Source organism: Chroicocephalus ridibundus, chromosome 2 (assembly GCF_963924245.1).
Source record: "Chroicocephalus ridibundus chromosome 2, bChrRid1.1, whole genome shotgun sequence".
In the NCBI taxonomy this organism is placed as follows: Eukaryota; Metazoa; Chordata; class Aves; order Charadriiformes; family Laridae; genus Chroicocephalus; species Chroicocephalus ridibundus.
The window spans coordinates 98622203-98641685 of record NC_086285.1 but is presented as its reverse complement, the minus strand read 5'-3'; the positions used below and the strand labels follow the sequence as shown (position 1 = coordinate 98641685).

General features: G+C 38.9%; 1 protein-coding gene across 1 annotated transcript in view; it reads left to right on the top strand.

The window, feature by feature from the left end:
- The window catches only part of MOCOS (molybdenum cofactor sulfurase), a 224782-nt gene that overhangs the window by 82574 nt on the left and 122725 nt on the right, over positions 1-19483 (top strand). Inside the window, exon 4 of the mRNA XM_063326280.1 lies at positions 139-780. Within this exon, the coding sequence (XP_063182350.1) occupies positions 139-780 (642 nt within the window). The remainder of the gene's footprint in view (positions 1-138; positions 781-19483) is intronic.

Below are 19483 nucleotides of genomic sequence, written 5' to 3'. Positions count from 1 at the left end.
TACTGCGGTGTTTGGCAAAATCTGTCTTCTGTTTATCTCAGTAGAAAAGTTTATGCTAAGGAAAAACAAATTATATCACATAGCAATAAAATACAAAAATCAGAAAATAACTGGATCATTTTTTTTCCATTTTTTCAGAATATTGCAACACTTTCACACTACTGCTGAAGATTACACGATCGTTTTTACATCTGGATGCACAGCTGCACTTAAACTGGTAGCAGAAGCATTCCCTTGGATACCTGAAGGCACAAAGCAACCCAGCAGTCGATTTTGTTACCTAACTGACAGCCACACATCTGTGGTGGGTATCAGGGGGATAACTGCCTCAATGAATGTCTTGTCTGTTCCAATAAAACCAAACGAAATCTTGTTATCAGAAGAAAACAGATTACCAGCTGAAGAACAAAACTGCACAACACCTCATCTTTTCTCTTATCCAGCTCAGAGCAATTTTTCTGGTACCAAATATCCCCTTTCATGGATACAGGACATAAAATCTGGAAAACTCCGCCCTGTCAAAATACCAGGGAAGTGGTTTGTTCTACTAGATGCAGCTTCATATGTGAGCAGTTCTCCATTAGACTTGGGAGTTCACCAAGCTGATTTTATCCCCATCTCATTCTATAAAATCTTTGGATTCCCGACTGGTTTAGGAGCGTTACTGGTAAACAACCGGATTGCCCCCCTCTTGAGGAAAACCTATTTTGGAGGTGGAACTGCAGCTGCCTACCTCGCAGGAGAGGATTTTTATTTCCCAAGGAAATCTATAGCAGAAAGGTAAGGCTTTATTTAACAATACAGGGTTTTTTGCTGATACTGTTTGTGTCGGACAAATGTCTTAGGGTTGGTGCATGCACTGGACTGTGACACCTGTGCTTCTTTATGCAGTTGGACAGGTATTTCACATCTAACTCTGTTTTCTTCTTTTCTTCTTTTTTTCCTATCTAAAAAACATAATCTGAAATACCTAGCTTCCTTCCCTGATCTAGTTTGTCACAACTGATAAAAATACAAGGCTTCATTCAGTGACATAAAGGTCAGTCCATGCATTTTTTAATTTATATTTAAGGTACCTCAGTGGAACCCTGATTTGTTTTTGAAGCTCTGCTCTGCCTGGCCTGGAGCAGCCAGGCCAAGGTTGATCACACAGTATAATGACCCTCAGTGAAACTGGAAAGTAAGGTTCGTGTATTTCACTGGAAAGGTGTCATGCTTTACTCTCAAGAGAAGCTTTATCAGAATAACATGTGCAGTAAGATAAATTGCCTAGGACAAATATTTGTGGCGCTCTTATTCCCTGACTGAGGTTCTGGAGAAACTGTGAAGCTCTCCTACGGAAAACAGAGGACACCTAAAGGAGGTCAAACAGACACACAGAAGGAAATGGATAAGCTTCCCCAGTCTCTTAATACATTGAAACTCTGCTCTTAGTAATGCTTGGTCCCTCTGCCTCTTTCCCTCATGCCAGCAACAGCTTACATAAATGCAGTAGAGGCTTCTTTCTTGTCTCACATCCAATACATCTGCACAAAGGCAATGCTTGAGATCAGCAGTTAGTTAATATTAAATTATAGTCCTTGGGAGAGGCTTGAGGTAAAAAGGGGAAATGATAACAAAAAAGTCATTCATGCCTTGCATTTGTTTATGGATGTGTATTCAGCAGTACAATGTCCTGCATCTCCCATGACGTAAATGTCTGGCCTTTCACTGTACGTGTAGTAATGCAGAATGATGCCTCCTGTATGTGCACCTCTTGTAGACGTGTGCTCTGAGTGCTGCTGTGGGGTTCTGGATTGGTAAATGCAGAGGCTGGCCGCATTAGCCTGGCTCTTGTGCCGTACGAGGCCATGCGTGATTTCTGAAATGAAAACTGGTACAGTGAACATCCAGTTAATCTTTTAATATAGAAATAAAAACAACAGGGAAATGTTGGCGTTCTGACCTCCATTTCTGGTTTTTCAAACCAAAAAGGCTTTGAAGTGCAGCACTCACTGAAAATCAGGATCAGAAAGACAGGGCATAAAAATCATGGGATCCTAGGCTTCTCCTGCGTCACCTGCAAGCCAAAGAGAAAACCTGCTTTAATTTGACCTGGGCAGGCTCTAATTTCTGCATGGCTTTTCTAGAGGTAATTAGCACACAACTCCTGAGATTGCATAGCGGATAAAAATACCTGAAATGTGGTTTAGATCTCAATTCTGCTTTTATACTTTTTTTAATTAAGAGGGGAATGATATGTGGGAACCTTGAGGGGAGCTCTATCTCTGGTACCTTTTTCAGGGATTTTCAGACATTGACTAATTATAAGTCTTTCAGGTATTTGAGGCTCTCACTGCTTTCAAGGGCTTTTTGTACTGGATCAGAAGAAGGGCCTGTTTAAACCTTTTTCTACTACAGAGTTATAAACAAAGGAATTTGTCCAATTTGATTTCTCACTCAGGCTGGGTACAGAGTGTCTAATCTTGGTATGAGCGAACATAACTCAAATAATCAAATCTGACAGCTGGATACCCGGGCATGTGATACTATTTCCCATTATACACCAAAGTTTCACACAGACAGTCTGAGTCATTGCACATAGGTAAATATTTACATTTGTCCTCATCTCATCTTTTGGTTATTATTTGGAAACCTAATATTTAAAAGTTCATATTTAGAGCATTATTGTTGCTGTCTGTAATCCGTAGTGAACTGTGGAGACTTAAAATCCTACCTGGAGAAGCTTGATGTTTTTAAAGATAGATCAGGAATGAGAATAACCACCTTCTTGAAAAATAAAAACAACAGCATTGAAATTCTCAATCAGTGTTCTCCAAGATACGTCACCCAAATTTTTATTTTCTTTCAGATGTTATGTTTTTTCACTTTTTTATGTTTTTACAGGGTTTTTCTGAGAATAAGATACAGACATAGAACAGTTAGGAACAGAACTACTACACTTCAAATGAAACGCCAGGACACCATGGCCAAAGCTAATATGATTACCTTATCTGTGGGCCATGTTTCCATTTCTTTGCTAGTGACTGAAACACCTGGGTCATTACTTCTCACATAAACAGCAACTCTGTCCAGGTTTTATCCCTGTCAAATTGCAGTAAGGAGCCTCCATCCTTGGAGGTATCCAAACCCAACTGGAGAAGGCCCCTGAGCAACCTGCTCCAGCTGAATATGCTTTTGGCAGGAGGCTGTACAGGAGATACCTAGGGGTCCTTTCCAGCCTCTGTGCTTCTGTGATTGGTTCTGCACACCTCTACCGAGCTTCATCTGCATTATCTCTTTAGATACATCTTTGTGATTTCAAAAGGTTGATTTCTTAAAATTCTTTTTTTAAAAAAAAAGCTTGTTTACAGTGCTGGATTAACATTGGGATTGAATACACTGAAACTTGTCATTTCATGTGGTAATTCATAAGGAAACTTGAACTCTAACAAATACTATTGGAAAAGTCGATTAGGATATGTGTATCTGAATACTGTTAGCAGAAGGTATTCCCCATCCATGCATAATCAAAATACAGTGTACTAAGGAAATGGCTTTTTCTAAGTCAAGGTGAAACTTGAGTGGAGATGTGTAATGAGGGTGTTTATTCATCTTTCCTTCACAGAACTGTCAAAATGGTTACCTTTTGCCTTAATGGATACAGCTTTTGCTAGTGTTTCTTGTACTTTATTTTGTTGCTCTTGCTATATAAATTATTCTATCACAGACTCTTTTACATTCCTTTAATACCCTTAAATCACTTCCACGTTTTCTCATTTCATGGCAGTAGCCAGTCTTCCTATCTCAGCTTTTAAAATCATGTTTATTGTATTTTCATCCTTGTATCAAACAGCTTGACAAATTATTATTATCATTCACAAATCTAGCCTCATTTCCCATGTTTTTTTCTGCACAGCATGAGATAATAAAATAATATGATTATGTATAGCAAGAATTCAGCGATAAAATATTCATCATCTGCCCTATTTTTCTTTTGTATTTGGGAGTGCTATTCAAAATCTGATCATCCTGGAATTTATGACTAAGGGGAAAGAAGCTGTTGTGTTATCTGTAAATTGGATATCTGCATCTTAGTCTACCGGTGTGAAATATCTAGTGCATTAGCTGTTGTGTGTTTTTCATTTCCAAATGCATTTTCAAAACCTTTGGAAATCCAGATGGCATGACTTTGTCCCAGATGAGTTTTAGTGGCTCTTGCTTCTGCTGCTTGAATGATTTGACAGCCCTTAAGCAGCACCCACGCTTTTGTAGTCTACGATGCATTGTACCAAACCAAAGCAGGTTTCTTTATTCTTGATGCTGTAGCTTTTTATTTTTGAGGTGATTCAGTGGCTGATATATATGACCTGCAGATAAAAGGTTAGATCCCTCAAGTTCTGCAGGAAATGACCTTAATTAGGGCCCGCCGATGTACTGTGGTGGAGAACTATGCTAGAGATCACCAGGGTAACTCTGTGTGTTCCTGTGCAGGTATGTGTGTAGACGTGGTTTGGATCCTCATTTGCATGCTGAGTTTGTGCATGCTGAAAGGAAGGAAGGATTGGAAAATGGAGGCAGAAAGGCAGGTATGAGAGCTATGGCTAGGATCTCAAGAACTGGTGCTGGAGACAAAATACTGAAGCTGTGTGGTGAATATGGAGAAGCCTTGGCAAAAAGCTGGTTTTCTGCTTGCAGTTGTCTCTTTAGCATTCTTGCATGGTTCTGTAAGCATAGAAAGAAAGAATAGAGTGACAGGTGCTGGTTTTTATTCCATAGAAACTCTTCATAGTGCTGAGAAATCACCTAAGGACTGAGAGCACAATACTTCTGCACGTGCTCATCTTGTGTTCTACCGTATGCCCGTTGACTCCACACTCAAGGGATCTGTCCATCTGCCCATCATTACTTCAATGTAAGTGGGCTTAAATATCACCCTGTTGACTAGTGCATTTTGTTCAAGCATTTTGTTATACTGCTTTTATACATCATTTTTGTGATGCTTAGAGATCTCCAAACAGGACCACTTATGGGGGGATTTCCAAATCTGTGAAACTCCTGAACAAACATCCTTTCAAACAGCAGTGATGATTTTCAGATGAGATACTTGGGAAGTGACAAGGGTCTTCATCTAATTACTAATGGGCATTTGCACCATGAGGCTGCCTTCTGCACCTGACAGACCTCTTGCAGCCACTGGGAGGGACTCGTAAGCCTGTAGGCAACAAGAGGGTGAGCAAGGCTCTTCCCTCCCCTCACCCTCCAGTGCCACCCCATCCTGCAGAGATGAGAGGCTGGACGCCATTGTGCAGAACTGTGTAGGACTCTCACACAGCTGTGCTCCCTGTCTGAAAGGCAAAGTCCTTTCATTTAGCTGATAGAACTTTGACAACTTTTAAAACTGTTTCTCAAAACAAGAGCTGTGGAAAAATAAGAGGGGATTTTTTTGCTTTCTGAGTAATTATAGGAAGTTTCAAGTAACCTGTTACTTTTTCCCTTCTCTGCTGAAGTGTAAGTGTCTGCTGGAAAGCTTCATGCAGTATGTCTTGTTACCTCTCAGGACATCCAAGGGGGCAGCTGATATTTGCTGTGTTTTTCTGCCAGCCATCACTGCAGCCAGCCAGCTTCTTCAGTATTTGATGCAAAAGAAAGTTTTGCTTAATTTTTTTTCCAATTCCCACCATTAAGGAGGCATTTTTATGTCATTTTGCACTCTAATCCTCCAGGTGATTTTTTTTTTTTTTCAATAGTGAAGTTGTTTCATTGCCCCAAAACTCAGCATATTCAGAATAAACTGAAAATTGTAAATCAGTGAGCCAAATGGAATCCTGTGGGAATCACTTGTGATCTTGATTTACCATGGGATTCCTCTTAAATTGCTGAATCTGGGATAAACTGAGAGCATAAATGCTTGTCCAGTCCAACCAAACACTTAAAAACATGTTTGTGAACTTGGATTAGTGGGCAGTCACCCAAAGAGAAGCAACAATGTAGGTAAAACTTTGGAGAGGCAATACCGTTGGCAGTGATGGCTTCCTTTAGTCAGTAAGTCCCACCTTGATTCATTTATACAACTCTTGGATGTCCTTATTTATATTCTCAACCTCTTGCCTTGAAAACCTCATCAGTTTTGAAGACAGCCTTTATTCTTGAACTTTTGTTCGAGCAGCTGATGTTGCATTTCTTTTTAGCTACACAGCTGGAGATGATTGGCAGTTAGTGTGTTCCATGTTACACAGAATCCCAGTTCAGTGCTTCCCGCAGAGGTTCGGACAGATACCTCCCAGAATACAAACTCAGCTGTAACTACCAGGTTCTTCCAGCAGAGATCTTGGGAAAAAAAAGGAAGCACCTTCCGCCCCCATGTTTTACAGAGTCCAGAGCCACAGATGAAGGTGCTTTCCCGAGTAAGCTCTTCACTATGTCCCAGGGAGAAATAAGATTTGTGTTGTGTTTTCATCCTCAGTGTTTCCTATTGCACAGGTGGGAAATTCCCATCTGAGGTGGGTCACATATAGGGCTTATAGGTGTAAAAGCGAGGAATGAGCCAAAAAGATAAGCATCATATTGGTTAATGTCTAAATGTTTGGGTCTATTGCAGCATGCAGTTACAGTGAACAGGTTCCCAAACTACTTTCAATCAAACCAGTTCAGGTCCTCAATGCGATGTAGCCACAGTGCCACAAACATCCATGCTGGGCAATTTACATTGCCTCTAAGGTACTACATTTAGGCAGGCCAGTGTCTTTGTGCTAGCCTGCAATCTACACTATGGAAAAAAATACAGGGGGAGGTGTTTTTTTGCAGGCAGGGAAGGTAGTAGATCTTGCACGCTTTTTAGCAATGTTCTGCAAAATGAAATTAATAAAAATATAAATGCAAAGAGCTTTTAACTGTACTGTGGATTCTCTTACTTGGAAGTAGGCTGTACTAAACTAAGCATGTTCCTTCTTTCATTGCCAAAGTCTCAATGAAAGCCAGTAGTAATCATGTGCCTAATGTAGTCACATCCCTAGTGCACAGAGGCTCATGTAAATCACATCAAGCATTAATCTGTATTGTTAAGCACCTCCGTTCCAGTATATGACTGGCACCAAATTATTGACTTCTTAAATAAACCTTATAAATTGCTAGGGAACTACAATGCATGCATTTTTAAATAAAAGAAAAAAAATTGGAACTCATTATAACATGTGTTTTTCTTAAAATATAAAGTGTTTTGAGATGATAGCAAGAAAGAAAGGGATTCCGTTATATACCAGGACTTGATTTTGCCTTTGATCAAATACAGTAAAACTTCTGCCTGAACCAGGATATATCTTTGCAGTCATTGTGTCATGACATAGTTTCGCCCTAGGGAGTTCTTATACTCAAATTCAGAATCAAACCTTTTCCCTAAGTCTTCTTTGAGAAGCTCTGTGAATTTCTAGCACCAGCTTAATGGGATTTTACAGCATTTGTTTTCTGGTGATAAATTTATGGTATACTTCTTATTTTGCTTTGTAGATTTTCATTTCTGATTGATTAACCTGTTTGATATATGAGGAAAAGCAATGGTAACTTGTTTGGCATAAAAATCACTTTTTTTTCTTCACCATTTGTGCTGTGTAGTTAGAATATCTTGATATTAGCATGTAAAAGGGTGAGATTGGCTTTTTGACCCGGACGATATTTACAACATGCAAGTCCTGTTCAGATAATGTTAAGGGATTGATTTACTTCAAAGTGCAGGAATTAAAGCTTTTGCTCTCTCTTTTTACCTCAGGCAGTTCTTTGGAACAAGAATTGCTGTAAATACTCCATGGTATAGTATATAATTAGGATAATGCTCTTTGTTTGACTCCTGAAGTTTTAGAGACAAAAGCATGAGCTAAGGCAGACGTACTGAAGAGCTGTAACTAATATCAGGGGGTCAATTTAGATATTTAACATTATTTTAACCTAGTTTTTATGTGTTCTGAATCCTCCAGCATGTGTGTGTGTGTTTTAAATACTTCCACAGTGATGCTGAAATTGTTCCGAATTGGCTGCTGAAACTTTATTGACTCCTTTGGTGTGAGCTTAGTCTCAGTTACAGAACGCAGCCTGAGATATGCAAAAATACCTACGCCTCTCCAGAACCACCCCAGGAGGGACGAATCCTTCTCACATCCTCCCTCCTTCCACAGGAAAGCAATTACTGCTTCTTCTAACCTTTGGTGGTGGGGTTTAGTCATAGAATCGTAGAATGTGTTGGGTTGGAAGGGACCTCTAAAGGTCATCTAGTCCAACCCCCCTGCAGTAAGCAGCAGGGACATCTTCAACTAGATCAGGTTGCTCAGAGCCTCATCAAGCCTGGCCTTGAATGTCTCCAGGGATGGGGCCTCCACCACCTCTCTGGGCAACCTGTTCCAGGGTCTCACCACCCTCATTGTCTCATTGTAAAGAACTTCTTCCTAATGTCTAATCTAAACCTACCCTGCTCTAGGTTAAAACTATTGCCCCTCGTCCTACTGCTACATGCCCTTGCAAACAGCCCCTCCCCAGCTTTCCTGTAGGCCCCCTTCAGGTACTGGAAGGCTGCTATAAGGTCTCCCCAGAGCCTTCTCTTCTCCAGGCTGAACAACCCCAACTCTCTCAGCCTGTCTTCATAGGAGAGGTGCTCCAGCCCTTGGATCATCTTTGTTTCCCTGCTCCTTCCCCCTGCTAAAGTAGCTCTGCTGCCCAAGCAGGGGAAGACTGGTAAGAAGGTCATCAGGGCAGGGAAGGACCATAACAAGAGGTTTATTTTTTCCATTTCATGATTTTATTAAAGCATTAGATGATGTGAGCAGGAGAACGTCATGAGCTAATAGAAGTGAGAAAAAGTAGAGTGGAGATGAGAAAAAAGGAGGAAAAGTTGAAACAACATGTCTGTAGGGGTGGCAACCCCGAGCCCCAAGTGTGGCAATGCGAGGATGCTGCTGCGAGGGTGGCAGCTCCAGGTGGGGAGAGGGGGGTCTGCTCCTGGAGCTGACCCACCCACACGAGGCAGGTTCCTTGAGCAGGGCAGAGGGACCGCCTTGGGCAGGGGTTTTCTTCATGAACCATTTGCAGCAGGCAGGGAAATTCTAGAAATATGGCTCAATGTCTCTGTCTCTTCATGTGTCTCTGATCTGCAAATGGGTAGCAATGGCTCATCAGAAGCTGTCATGAGTGTTGGTTCAGGGCCATTCCTGTCGGCATGTACCAAAGATTCTGGCATGTCTTCTGCATGGCTGCTGCCACCAGGGGCTCCAAAGCAGCCGTTGCAATCTGTGGTTTCCACGGGTCTTTCTGTTTTAGGGAGTAAATGAGTCCAAACTGCAGGATACTACTGTGTATGGCTGCCATATCACCCGGGCACTCTGCCAGCAGGTGGGCTTTGCGCCACAGACCAAGGCACTCGAGTCCCCATGTGGAGTCAGGGTTCGCAGGCTTTGCCTGCTCATGGCAGTGAAAATGGAATTTAATTTCCCGTGTCCAAATGAGAGCTGAATCCCTTATGGCCTTCTCTGTTTCCAGGTAGAGCAAAGAAACTGGGGCCATGAACCCCACACCAGTCCATTTCCTAGGGCTGATGGTGAGCGCAGCTCTGTGGCAGGCTGTGGGCACCTCTCCAGAGCCACATACCCTGGGAGCAAGGTTGTCTGAATGCACAAACCCTGCATTTTGAACCATCTTGCTTTCAACAGTTTTGTCTTTTTACCATTGAAACCTGTTGCGTCGTAAAATGTCATCCAGCTCTGCTGCGTGGCTCCCTGACGGGGGCTGAGTTTTGGGCAGATCCGAGGTATCTGTGCCAGGTAAATCAAGGACCATTTTGGATGTGTAGAGGAGAAGGTGTGGGTGGATGAGAGCAGGCATCACCCACCCAGGCCTCTCTGCGGGAACGGTGATGGGGAGCAACTTCTAGACTTAGGAAAGAGTATTGAGCTGGGTTTTAAAACAGACTAACGCAAAGCAATGAAAGCGGTGAGGAGGGGAGTGTTGGTGTCTGTTCTCCAATTCAGAAAAAAACTGAAGCATATGTATTTAAGTCAATCTCTAATCCAGAAACTTCCCTGAGCATTAACATGGACTTCATCTTGTACTTTAACTGGAACAGGTTTATGCTAATGGTAGTCCTGTATTTCTGTGTAGATCCTTGTGGAAGCAAAACTCTTAGGAAATACTTATTTTCTGCCTTTATAGTGGATCCTCTCCCCTTACTATATATCTGGGTTTGGGTTGTTCTTTTTGGTGGGCAGGGGGCTAAGGGATGCATGGTGGCATGCCTGGCAATTACTGGCTGAATGCAGTCCAAATTGAGTTCTTCCAAAATGGGATGGGGCTAGGTTGTTTCGTTCAAGGTTTTGTCTTTAATGCAAATAACCATTATACAATTAAAAAGTACACTCCTGTAATAGAAACTGATATTAAGGTTATGTCAGGAAATGCCTGACCACAAATGATGAAGCATCTCCTTTACTATGACATACTAATGCACTATAGTGTCATGTGTTGATGTTAACCGTTATTGCTTAGTTTTATTTGCCCTTTTTGGGAAGAAAGTGCTAAAGATCAGTGATTTTCAGCCTGTTGTTCATGGACCCCTCGAGATCCATGAACTCACCATAAAGGCTCCACAAACGGAGGCTGAGACACCTTCATATATCATGTGGCAACCAAATATGTGGTTTTTTGAAAAAGATATTCACCTTCACTGGATTTTTTTTTAGTTCAGTGACTTCCTTCCAATCAGAATCATGCTTCTAAAATCTTTTTTGATAGGTATTCTTGATCTGACTTACTCTTGTCAGTAACATCAGAGCCAAGTGCTATCATTTAAGAGAAGGATATACTTTTGCAGTCTAAATAAAGTCAGAATACAAGGGAGCAAATTGAAATGCCCATAAAAGTTCGTCTGTTAATAGGAGAAGACTCACAAAACCATCTTAAGTTTAATTACACAGATTATGTGACTTCTTATGTGATATCTATATTATTTTGTATTTTATTTGTATACTAGCTACAGAGAGCTACTTTTTTAAAAAGTTTAGTGGTCACTGGCTTCCTAGTGGAAAGAAAGAGATCTATAGAAACAGAGTAGTTCAAGTGTTTAGATGATATCACTCAGGCTACTATTTGAAGATTACAAGTACAAGCACAGGCTTTTTTTTTTTTTTTCATCTTCTTACTAGTCAAATATATGCAAGAGTTCATCTGGCAGTTGTGCTCTTGGGAACCTGTGAAAGAAACATCTACAGGCTTCTCAAACGGATTTAATTCAGAAGAAAAAGGAAAATATTGATGCTCTTGAGAAGAAAAGGTTTTTCAATCTTTCTTGACTTTCACATATAAGCGACGGTTTCCAAAACAGGAAATACTCAGATTTGATTAAACACTTGGCTGTCACATTTCAGTCTGTTCATGTTCAATTAAAAAATTCAGAGGGATTCTCTAGCATTATTATAATCTACTTTTGCCTTATCTAGGCATTTATATTATGAAATAACATCTGCTATGGCTTAATAGCTGTGTCAAATGATTGTAATAGCTTTATTTTCAGTGAATTTTATGATAAAAAGTTTTAGAGTTACAGCAGGGAAAGTACTTATGCTGAAAGGATTGTATCTCCTATTTCATATTTTATGACAGATATTTTGCAGCTATGTTTTCAGGTGCTACTCTGATGTGGCTCCTTTTTTTATTTTCTTTTTTTTTTCTGATTGCTGCTGATGCCAACAGTTTGTAAATTCAGGAATATAAATTGCATGCATTTTCTTTATAACATCCACTGCTAGAAAGTGGTTACTATGAATCTAACACTTCTTATCACTCGTTCTGTCCTAAATTAGAGGTGTCTTGGTCTTAAGTTAGCTACACCAATATATGACCAGTTTAAGTGAGAAAAATGGCACACTGCTTTTGTCAGTGACAGAACAGCATGATGTGTTCTCTTGGGCAAAACAATAAATTAATGCTAAGTAACAGTAACGCAATTAACCCTTCCTACAGAAGCAAATAGGTTTTTTTAAAGTTTTTCCGCTGTCAGTATACAAATGAACGCAGCTGCTTTGAAGCCCTCATCAGTATTAATGAAGAATGTTGTTCGTGTCAGATGATGTTTAGGTCTTGTTTGTTGTGTGTATGCACTTTTCCTATATTTTGTCATGGTGGGTTAGTTCACAAGGACTGAACCAAAATAAAGAACCAGACTCATTGTTAGCCTCAGATTTTCTGCCTTTGTCTTGAGAAACAGAAGATAAAAGCTAAAGTAAACCTTGCACAAGCTTTTATCAAATTAAACAAAGCATGTGTGTGTATGTAAGAAATATAATCCTTCACTGTGGAATGTGGACAGAAAGTTATCTCTAATCATGTTTTACTGATAATCATTTTCATAGTGTCATCTTGACTACTCAGTTCTAGTATAGTTCAAATCACATCTTTATGTGACAGAAATCTTTCAAAATAAGGTTGTAGACATCAGATATTTACACATGAGACTGTTCTTTCTTCTAGAGCAATAGATTTCATGCTGATTTGACTGACAGCATAATTTAGAAAGCACCACTGATGCAGTGCTTTTGGGTCCAATGGTCTGAATATTAGAGATTGTTTTGTATAAGAAAATAAGGATACTGTATGTTGTTTTGTTGAGTATCACAAACTTAGCTGTGGCGCTCTCTCTCCCTTTTTTGGATATTGCACATCTGAGTAGGAAACAGTCCCTTCATATTTTAGCCATTCACTGTTATTGTTTGCATTAGTATAGCCAGATCAGGCAGACATCCTAAAAATCGCCTTACTTTTAGTGAAGTTTAAATGCACCTCTGAATTACCTGGATGTCCCTGGAAGTTTGTAGATGTCATATACAAAATCTCTCTGTTGGAAATTTGCTTTATGATCTGGGATCAAATATTTGCTTACAGTTATTTTAATACATATTCCTCTGAAACCGTTCTTTTTATATGGAAAATCTTACTCTGCAGAGCCACATTGAATAATGGTGTAGGAATGTTGCTTGACAGAGATTTCTACCTTTAATCTAATTATTTAGACATCAGATTTTTTGGATGCAGTTTTTAGTTTCTGCATTTCATACTGAAAGCACATGGCCATCTTTCTGAAGGTATTAAATGTTCCACAAATAGCATCATGTTTCATTTTCTTTTCAAAAAGTATTTTCTGGAGTTGCCAGAATCTCTATGAAGTTTGACATCTCACTCTTTCTAAAATGTATTATTAAAGTCATTTGTTGAAATTTTGTCTGCTGTTTCACTAAAATGCAAATATTTTTTCTTGGGAAAGCATCACTTTAGGTGACTTCCTAATGTAGGAACATCTTTCAGTCAGAAAGGCAGACATCTTTCAGTCAAAATGGAATACTTGGTTGAAACTTTGTAATTCTCCTTTAATTTACATATAACTTATATTTTGTGTAAATTTTAATATTTTGTCATATTTTTATGGTTAGCATCAAAATGTTCAATATTTCCTAATATTTTCATATTGGAGCTGCTGTAGTATTTGCAAGGCCAAAGTTTTGGGTTTTTTTCATTTTCCTGTGACTGTAACTTTCAAGATTTCAAATATTTATTTTTTGTACTTGCTTTAGTGTGACCCTTTCCCTGCACAACACATGTAGCCCCAGAGAGGTTGTACTCTGTTGTGCTAAAAGCCTATGAAGAGCATTCTCAGGCTTTCAAAAACGTGACGCGGTAAATGAGAATAGCATAAGGTCTTTTGGGGGAGAGTGACAGAACTGCTGTGTAGAGGCCTGTTGGCCCAATTCATCTCCAGTTGAACTCAACAGGAGACCTTGATTACATTCTGTATGCCAAATTTAATCCCTTTTAATCATTTAAAGCGATTTTAAAAATACATGAATTCTCATTTATTCTCTACCTAGATATTTCTAGTTAATTTTCTTAGACAGATTGATACAGAATTGGAGATGAGCAGGAAAACCGCCTCTCTAGTTGTTCATAAGAATTACACTCTTGGCATTTAATGAATGTGATGATGAAATTAGGTCAACAAAAAGAAGCAGGACCATGCACTTTAGCTGACATTTTCTCAAGAATTTGTGATTTTATACGTGTGAATATATAAAAGGACACACATAAGCAAGAAACCATAGTTGATTTACCAGTAGAGAGATAACTATGGAAAAATTTCTCCCTACAAGCTTTGACTGCATGTAAATATAAATTCTACATGTAGCAACTTCATGCAGCTGTAACTCTTCCTGTTCTCTGTCACCAAATGGTGGGTTTGCAATGAGTTTTACACACCGAGATGCAAGGTGGACTTTTAAATTCTATTGAGGACTAAATACTGTGGTGAGGCTAACCAGAACTTGATAAATGACCTGCAAAATGTTTTAAATAATAGGATAATGAAGCCAATTTTATCTTAATAACATGATTGCATTTCCAAGAAGGTTGAGCACCTTCATCATTTTCTTGGTTGCATTCTTTAAACTGCGTTGCTTATGTAAGTTCACAACACTGCATGGATAAATATTATTAATGGAATTGATATAAAACTTTAATTCCAGCTAAGAAGACATCTGAACGTGTTCAGCTCCTATGCAAAATGCAAATCAAACTGTGCTATGCTTCCCTCGTTAAAGGAGAATGGTCTCCTAAATTGTTTGTGTGCCAGTTTGTAGTAGACATCCTAAATATTTTTTGTAAATCCTTCTATTGTGGAATAAAGTATATGAAGATTAATGTCCACAGTAGGAACACATATGTAATCTTCATATATATGAAATATGTATAGGAATGTAGATATATTAATTTTGTGTTCTCTAAAAATTTCTCTAAAACCTACATGCTATTGTCACCAAATCCTTGCATACCTTAGTGGACGTGCTACCTTTTAAGATGAACGATATGAAATTTTCAGGAATTCTTATTATTTTGACACTCAAACTCACAGTATAACTACAGATAAATTATATCAAGTACGGGGTTTATTTCAGTCCTCCATGTGCAAGAAAATGTAAATTAACACATACTTCTCCCATGCAGAGAGTATCAAATAAGTTCTCATTTAATCTCCCTTCCTGTCTGATGAACACAAATGCTTGGCAGTCAGAACTGTGAGTCAAAGATAAAGGAAGATTTCTTATCCTAGCCTGGTTTATTTAAATTATGAGCTAAAGGGGGGAATGTGAATCTTGAAGAGATCATTTTGTAGTTAATGAAGCAGTTTTAACAGCCAACAAGATCTACCTTCAGCTATTTAAATGGCTGCAGGAATGTTAAAAATTTTTATGATCATAAGAATTCTCAGCAGAACATCTTAAGTAAACTTTTCTTATCTCTGCTGCTTTCCCAAGTTAAAGATTAATAATCCATTAATTTAAGATTTCTGGAACTTTTTTTTTCCGTGTGTACACAAAGAGTTTAACAAGGAAAGCTCAACCATCGTTAAATACCGTGGGGTTCATTCAGATACTTTCAAATCTATAGTGGCATATTGAAAAGGTGTGAAAATACTTGGCAAGTCTGTCGAATTTGCTCTTCTGTGGGTGTCCTGAAGAGGGTGGAGGAAGATCAGTATTCTGTCACCATATTTATGTCCTCAAATTACACTGTCAACACATTTTCAAGGTGCAAATGACACGTAGAAAAAGGAAAACTATTCACACAAACAAGGAGGAGAGTATGCCACTAGCGAGCTTTTTCATGGAGTTACTGACCAAACAATATCTAAGCCATAGGGATGGATGCAACCTATTGCATGATGAATATTTTTTCCTCTAACTTAAATTAAGAACTCTTTCTTCCTCCGAGCCTACTGGGAATCAAAGCCTGTAGCTAATATCCAAAGTAACAGGGGCGTGGGACCCCGTGTCTCGTGACAGATTAATTTTTCAATTCCGCATGAATAAACCACTGAGACCATGGCGTGGTACTGTGTGTAAGCCCTGTCTTACATCCTTTGCCTTTGAATTCTGGCTGGCTGAACAGCATCTCAGGCAGTGACCTGGCAAAGAGGCTGATCAGTGTACTGGATTCCCAACTATTTCTAATTTTGGTGGCCGATGTGCCCTGCCTTGCTGTCAGCGTGTCTGTAGACTTAACTGTACAGAAAGTAAAAACAGAAGCCATGTCTCACTTTTCCTCTGGGCTGTGCTGAGGTGTGTATTGATTACAACTAGAGATTAAAGTTTAGAAAACTTTGGAATAACTTGATGTTACAGAGAACATTAGCATGTCAGCTCAGTAAACTGGTAATGACTCGACTGTTTAGGGCTACTCGTGATTCAAAAAGTCTTTGAGTGGTGGTGTTCTCGGAATAAATATTGTGCATCTCAACTGTTTCGGTAATAATAGCTGATTGATTACTTCATTGCAAATTGATAACTTTCCAGGCATACACTGCTTTTTTGAAGTGTTAATGGGGGAATATTATTTACACTGTTCTTGTGCCAGTTCAGCTTCCATTGAAAACCAAAATACATGGCAAGATCTCCAAACCAGGGTTTTCATTTGGGCAAGAGGACAAAACTCAAACACTGAACCAAGCTGGTTTCATTTCACAAGCAGGAGTTTTAAGGCTGCTTCTGTGGTCCAGGCTGTGCATGACTCTGTAAGCACAACAATAGTCTAAAATACAGATGAGGAAAGGCTCATAAGTTGCGGTAACCTAATTAATTGGACCAACTGCTACAGCTCAGAAATCTGTTTACGTCTCTTTATAAAACTTGCCTTACAAGATTTAGACACCATTAAATCAGGCAGCTTTTCCTGGTGCTCCACTGAAAATAAACATCAGGACACTGCCTTCTGCTTCTTGCCCATTTCTCCTTAAGCCCAAACCAAAACTCTAACAAAGTTTAATTTCTAGGGAACAGCCTTATTGTAAGGATGAAATTCAGTTCTTAAATTTAAAACAAAGCACAATATAACTTCATTTGTACTGGAACATAGAGTTATCAATTGCAACAGAGACTTTCTGGCTTCATATACCGCAGTTGACATCCCATGGTGATATAATTACTATATGCATTACAGATCTGCAGGAAAAAAAGAAAGCGATGACAGTACCATTCATCTGATTTCCATAGGGGAAAATATCCTTGGCATCTGTTTCTATTTAAAAAAAAAAAAAAAGAGAAAAAAAAAGAGTTTTAAAAGACTTTTCTGAGAGTCTTTGCATGACATTAAGCTAAACTGCACAGTTGATAGACGTGTGACCAGATAACATGGTCTTGTTGAGTACTTTGGGTCAGAAGCATCAGGAATGGAACACCACAGAACATTTCTTAATTTGTAAGATGCAAAATAAACAGCCCTTTCTTTTCTAGATTGCTTGTTCTCCTCCGCTTTTTATAAAGGGCTGATGAATCCTTCCAAAGCAAGACTGTAGGTGCAGTTCTTGAGAACAGAAGGTACATACATGCTCACTCTAAGCAAACAAAGTAAGCCAGCACATCTCAGCTCTTCTACCTCCTGAGGTGTTTTGATACATACTGATTAGCCCATGGCTAATATTTATGCTAAATAAGCGCCAAGAATTTGCACTGCTCCCCCTTGGAGACACTGGGTCCTCACTCCATGTTCTGGAAGACTTTGTGCTTCTTTGAATAAACCCTAATCCTAAAAGGAAGAAAAAAAATAATAGAAAAATACAGCTAGCAGTATAATTTTAGAACTATGGGTAGTTTTTTTTAATTTCAATATATCTAGTGTAAGTGAACGCTCTCTATGTTAGTGATTGATTTTTAGACAGCATCTTACACTCAAAGATGAACTTGATTCTGCAACCTCAGGCAACTAAGATTCAATGAGGCATAGTGTCTGTTGTGTCTTCTCTATTTGTTTAATAATGTACATAACTAGACAGCCCCAATTAGGTTCGGAAGTTCAGGCGCCTGCTGGGTGTTCTTGCAGTCTCTGGACAGATCTGAGAAGACAGTGTTACCTTGTGCTATTTTCAACATTCTGTCTTAATATTTTTATTTCAATTACTTCCCTGATTGAGGGGAGAATATAGTCAGCAAAGTGATAAAACCTTGAATCCTTTTCATCCTGGCAATTTGATTACCATTTAAAATGAGAATTTCTTTATGACTGAAAAGTTCAAAGTTTGTCTTTTCCCTTTCAGCATTGCCTTATAGCAGCATCCTAAGAGAATAAGACCTTTTTGGCATATATGAGATGCATCAGTAATAATCCTGTTTGCAGAAATCCTGCATTGGTAGAAAATGTTGACATTCAGACTAAATACTAGTGACAGTTTTGCAGGCTTTTTTTATAAATTACATTTTTATCATCTTCCTTGTAAGATTATTGCAATGAAATGTTGACTCATTATTCAGTTTTCACTCCATTGTTTTTTCTGGTTTTGTTTTGCAATCCCCTGATTATACTTGACTCTTAAGAAAAGCTTTAGAGAATGCCCTGTATTTGCAGTGTGAATTACGATTGTGCCAGTCTGAATAACAATTACTTTATAAATATTTCCTCAGCCATTTGATAAAGACTCAAATTAAGAAAAATAATTACCAGTACAATTACAATTATATATAATTACTCTATATTCAATTTAGTTTATCTCTAACCTCCTCTTGCCACAATGTGTTCATTGTTGAAGAATGAGATTTTAGCTGACTGTGTTGGAAGTAAACATGGATTTTTCTGCCCTTTACGCCATATTTTGCTTAAATGAAGAGTTTTATCAGCATGTTTTCTCAGTGGAAAATGAAGCAGTTTAGCTGGTTCAACTTCAAAACCAGCCTCCCAGATGAAGACTTTTTTTTCTAACGTGGAGTTTATCTTCGGTTTGGTTAGAGAGGCTGTTTCCTCCTAACAATGCTACTTCCTTAAATATAAATTATACCTAGGCAAGCATAGATAATTTGTATTTAAACACTAAGAGAGATGTTTGGCTGCTGGATTCTTTTCCTAACCCAGAAATGGGTGAAACACATCAGACGCTTTCTCAGAGAAGCACAAAGTCTTCCAGAACATGGAGTGAGGACCCAGTGTCTCCAAGGGGGAGCAGTGCAAATTCTTGGCGCTTATTTAGCATAAATATTAGCCATGGGCTAATCAGTATGTATCAAAACACCTCAGGAGGTAGAAGAGCTGAGATGTGCTGGCTTACTTTGTTTGCTTAGAGTGAGCATGTATGTACCTTCTGTTCTCAAGAACTGCACCTACAGTCTTGCTTTGGAAGGATTCATCAGCCTTTATAAAAAGCGGAGGAGAACAAGCAATCTAGAAAAGAAAGGGCTGTTTATTTTGCATCTTACAAATTAAGAAATGTTCTGTGGTGTTCCATTCCTGATGCTTCTGACCCAAAGTACTCCACAAGACCATGTTATCTGGTCACACGTCTATCAAATGGTACACAGTTTTGCTGATGAGAAGCTATGTACGGCGTAGTCTGTATGGTGCTATTGTTGTTTATAATGGATTTTATTTGGTATCTTCCTTATGTTGTCTTCAAATAGTCCCTTGATACTTTAAAGCAATCCTCGCATGTTAAACAGTCATG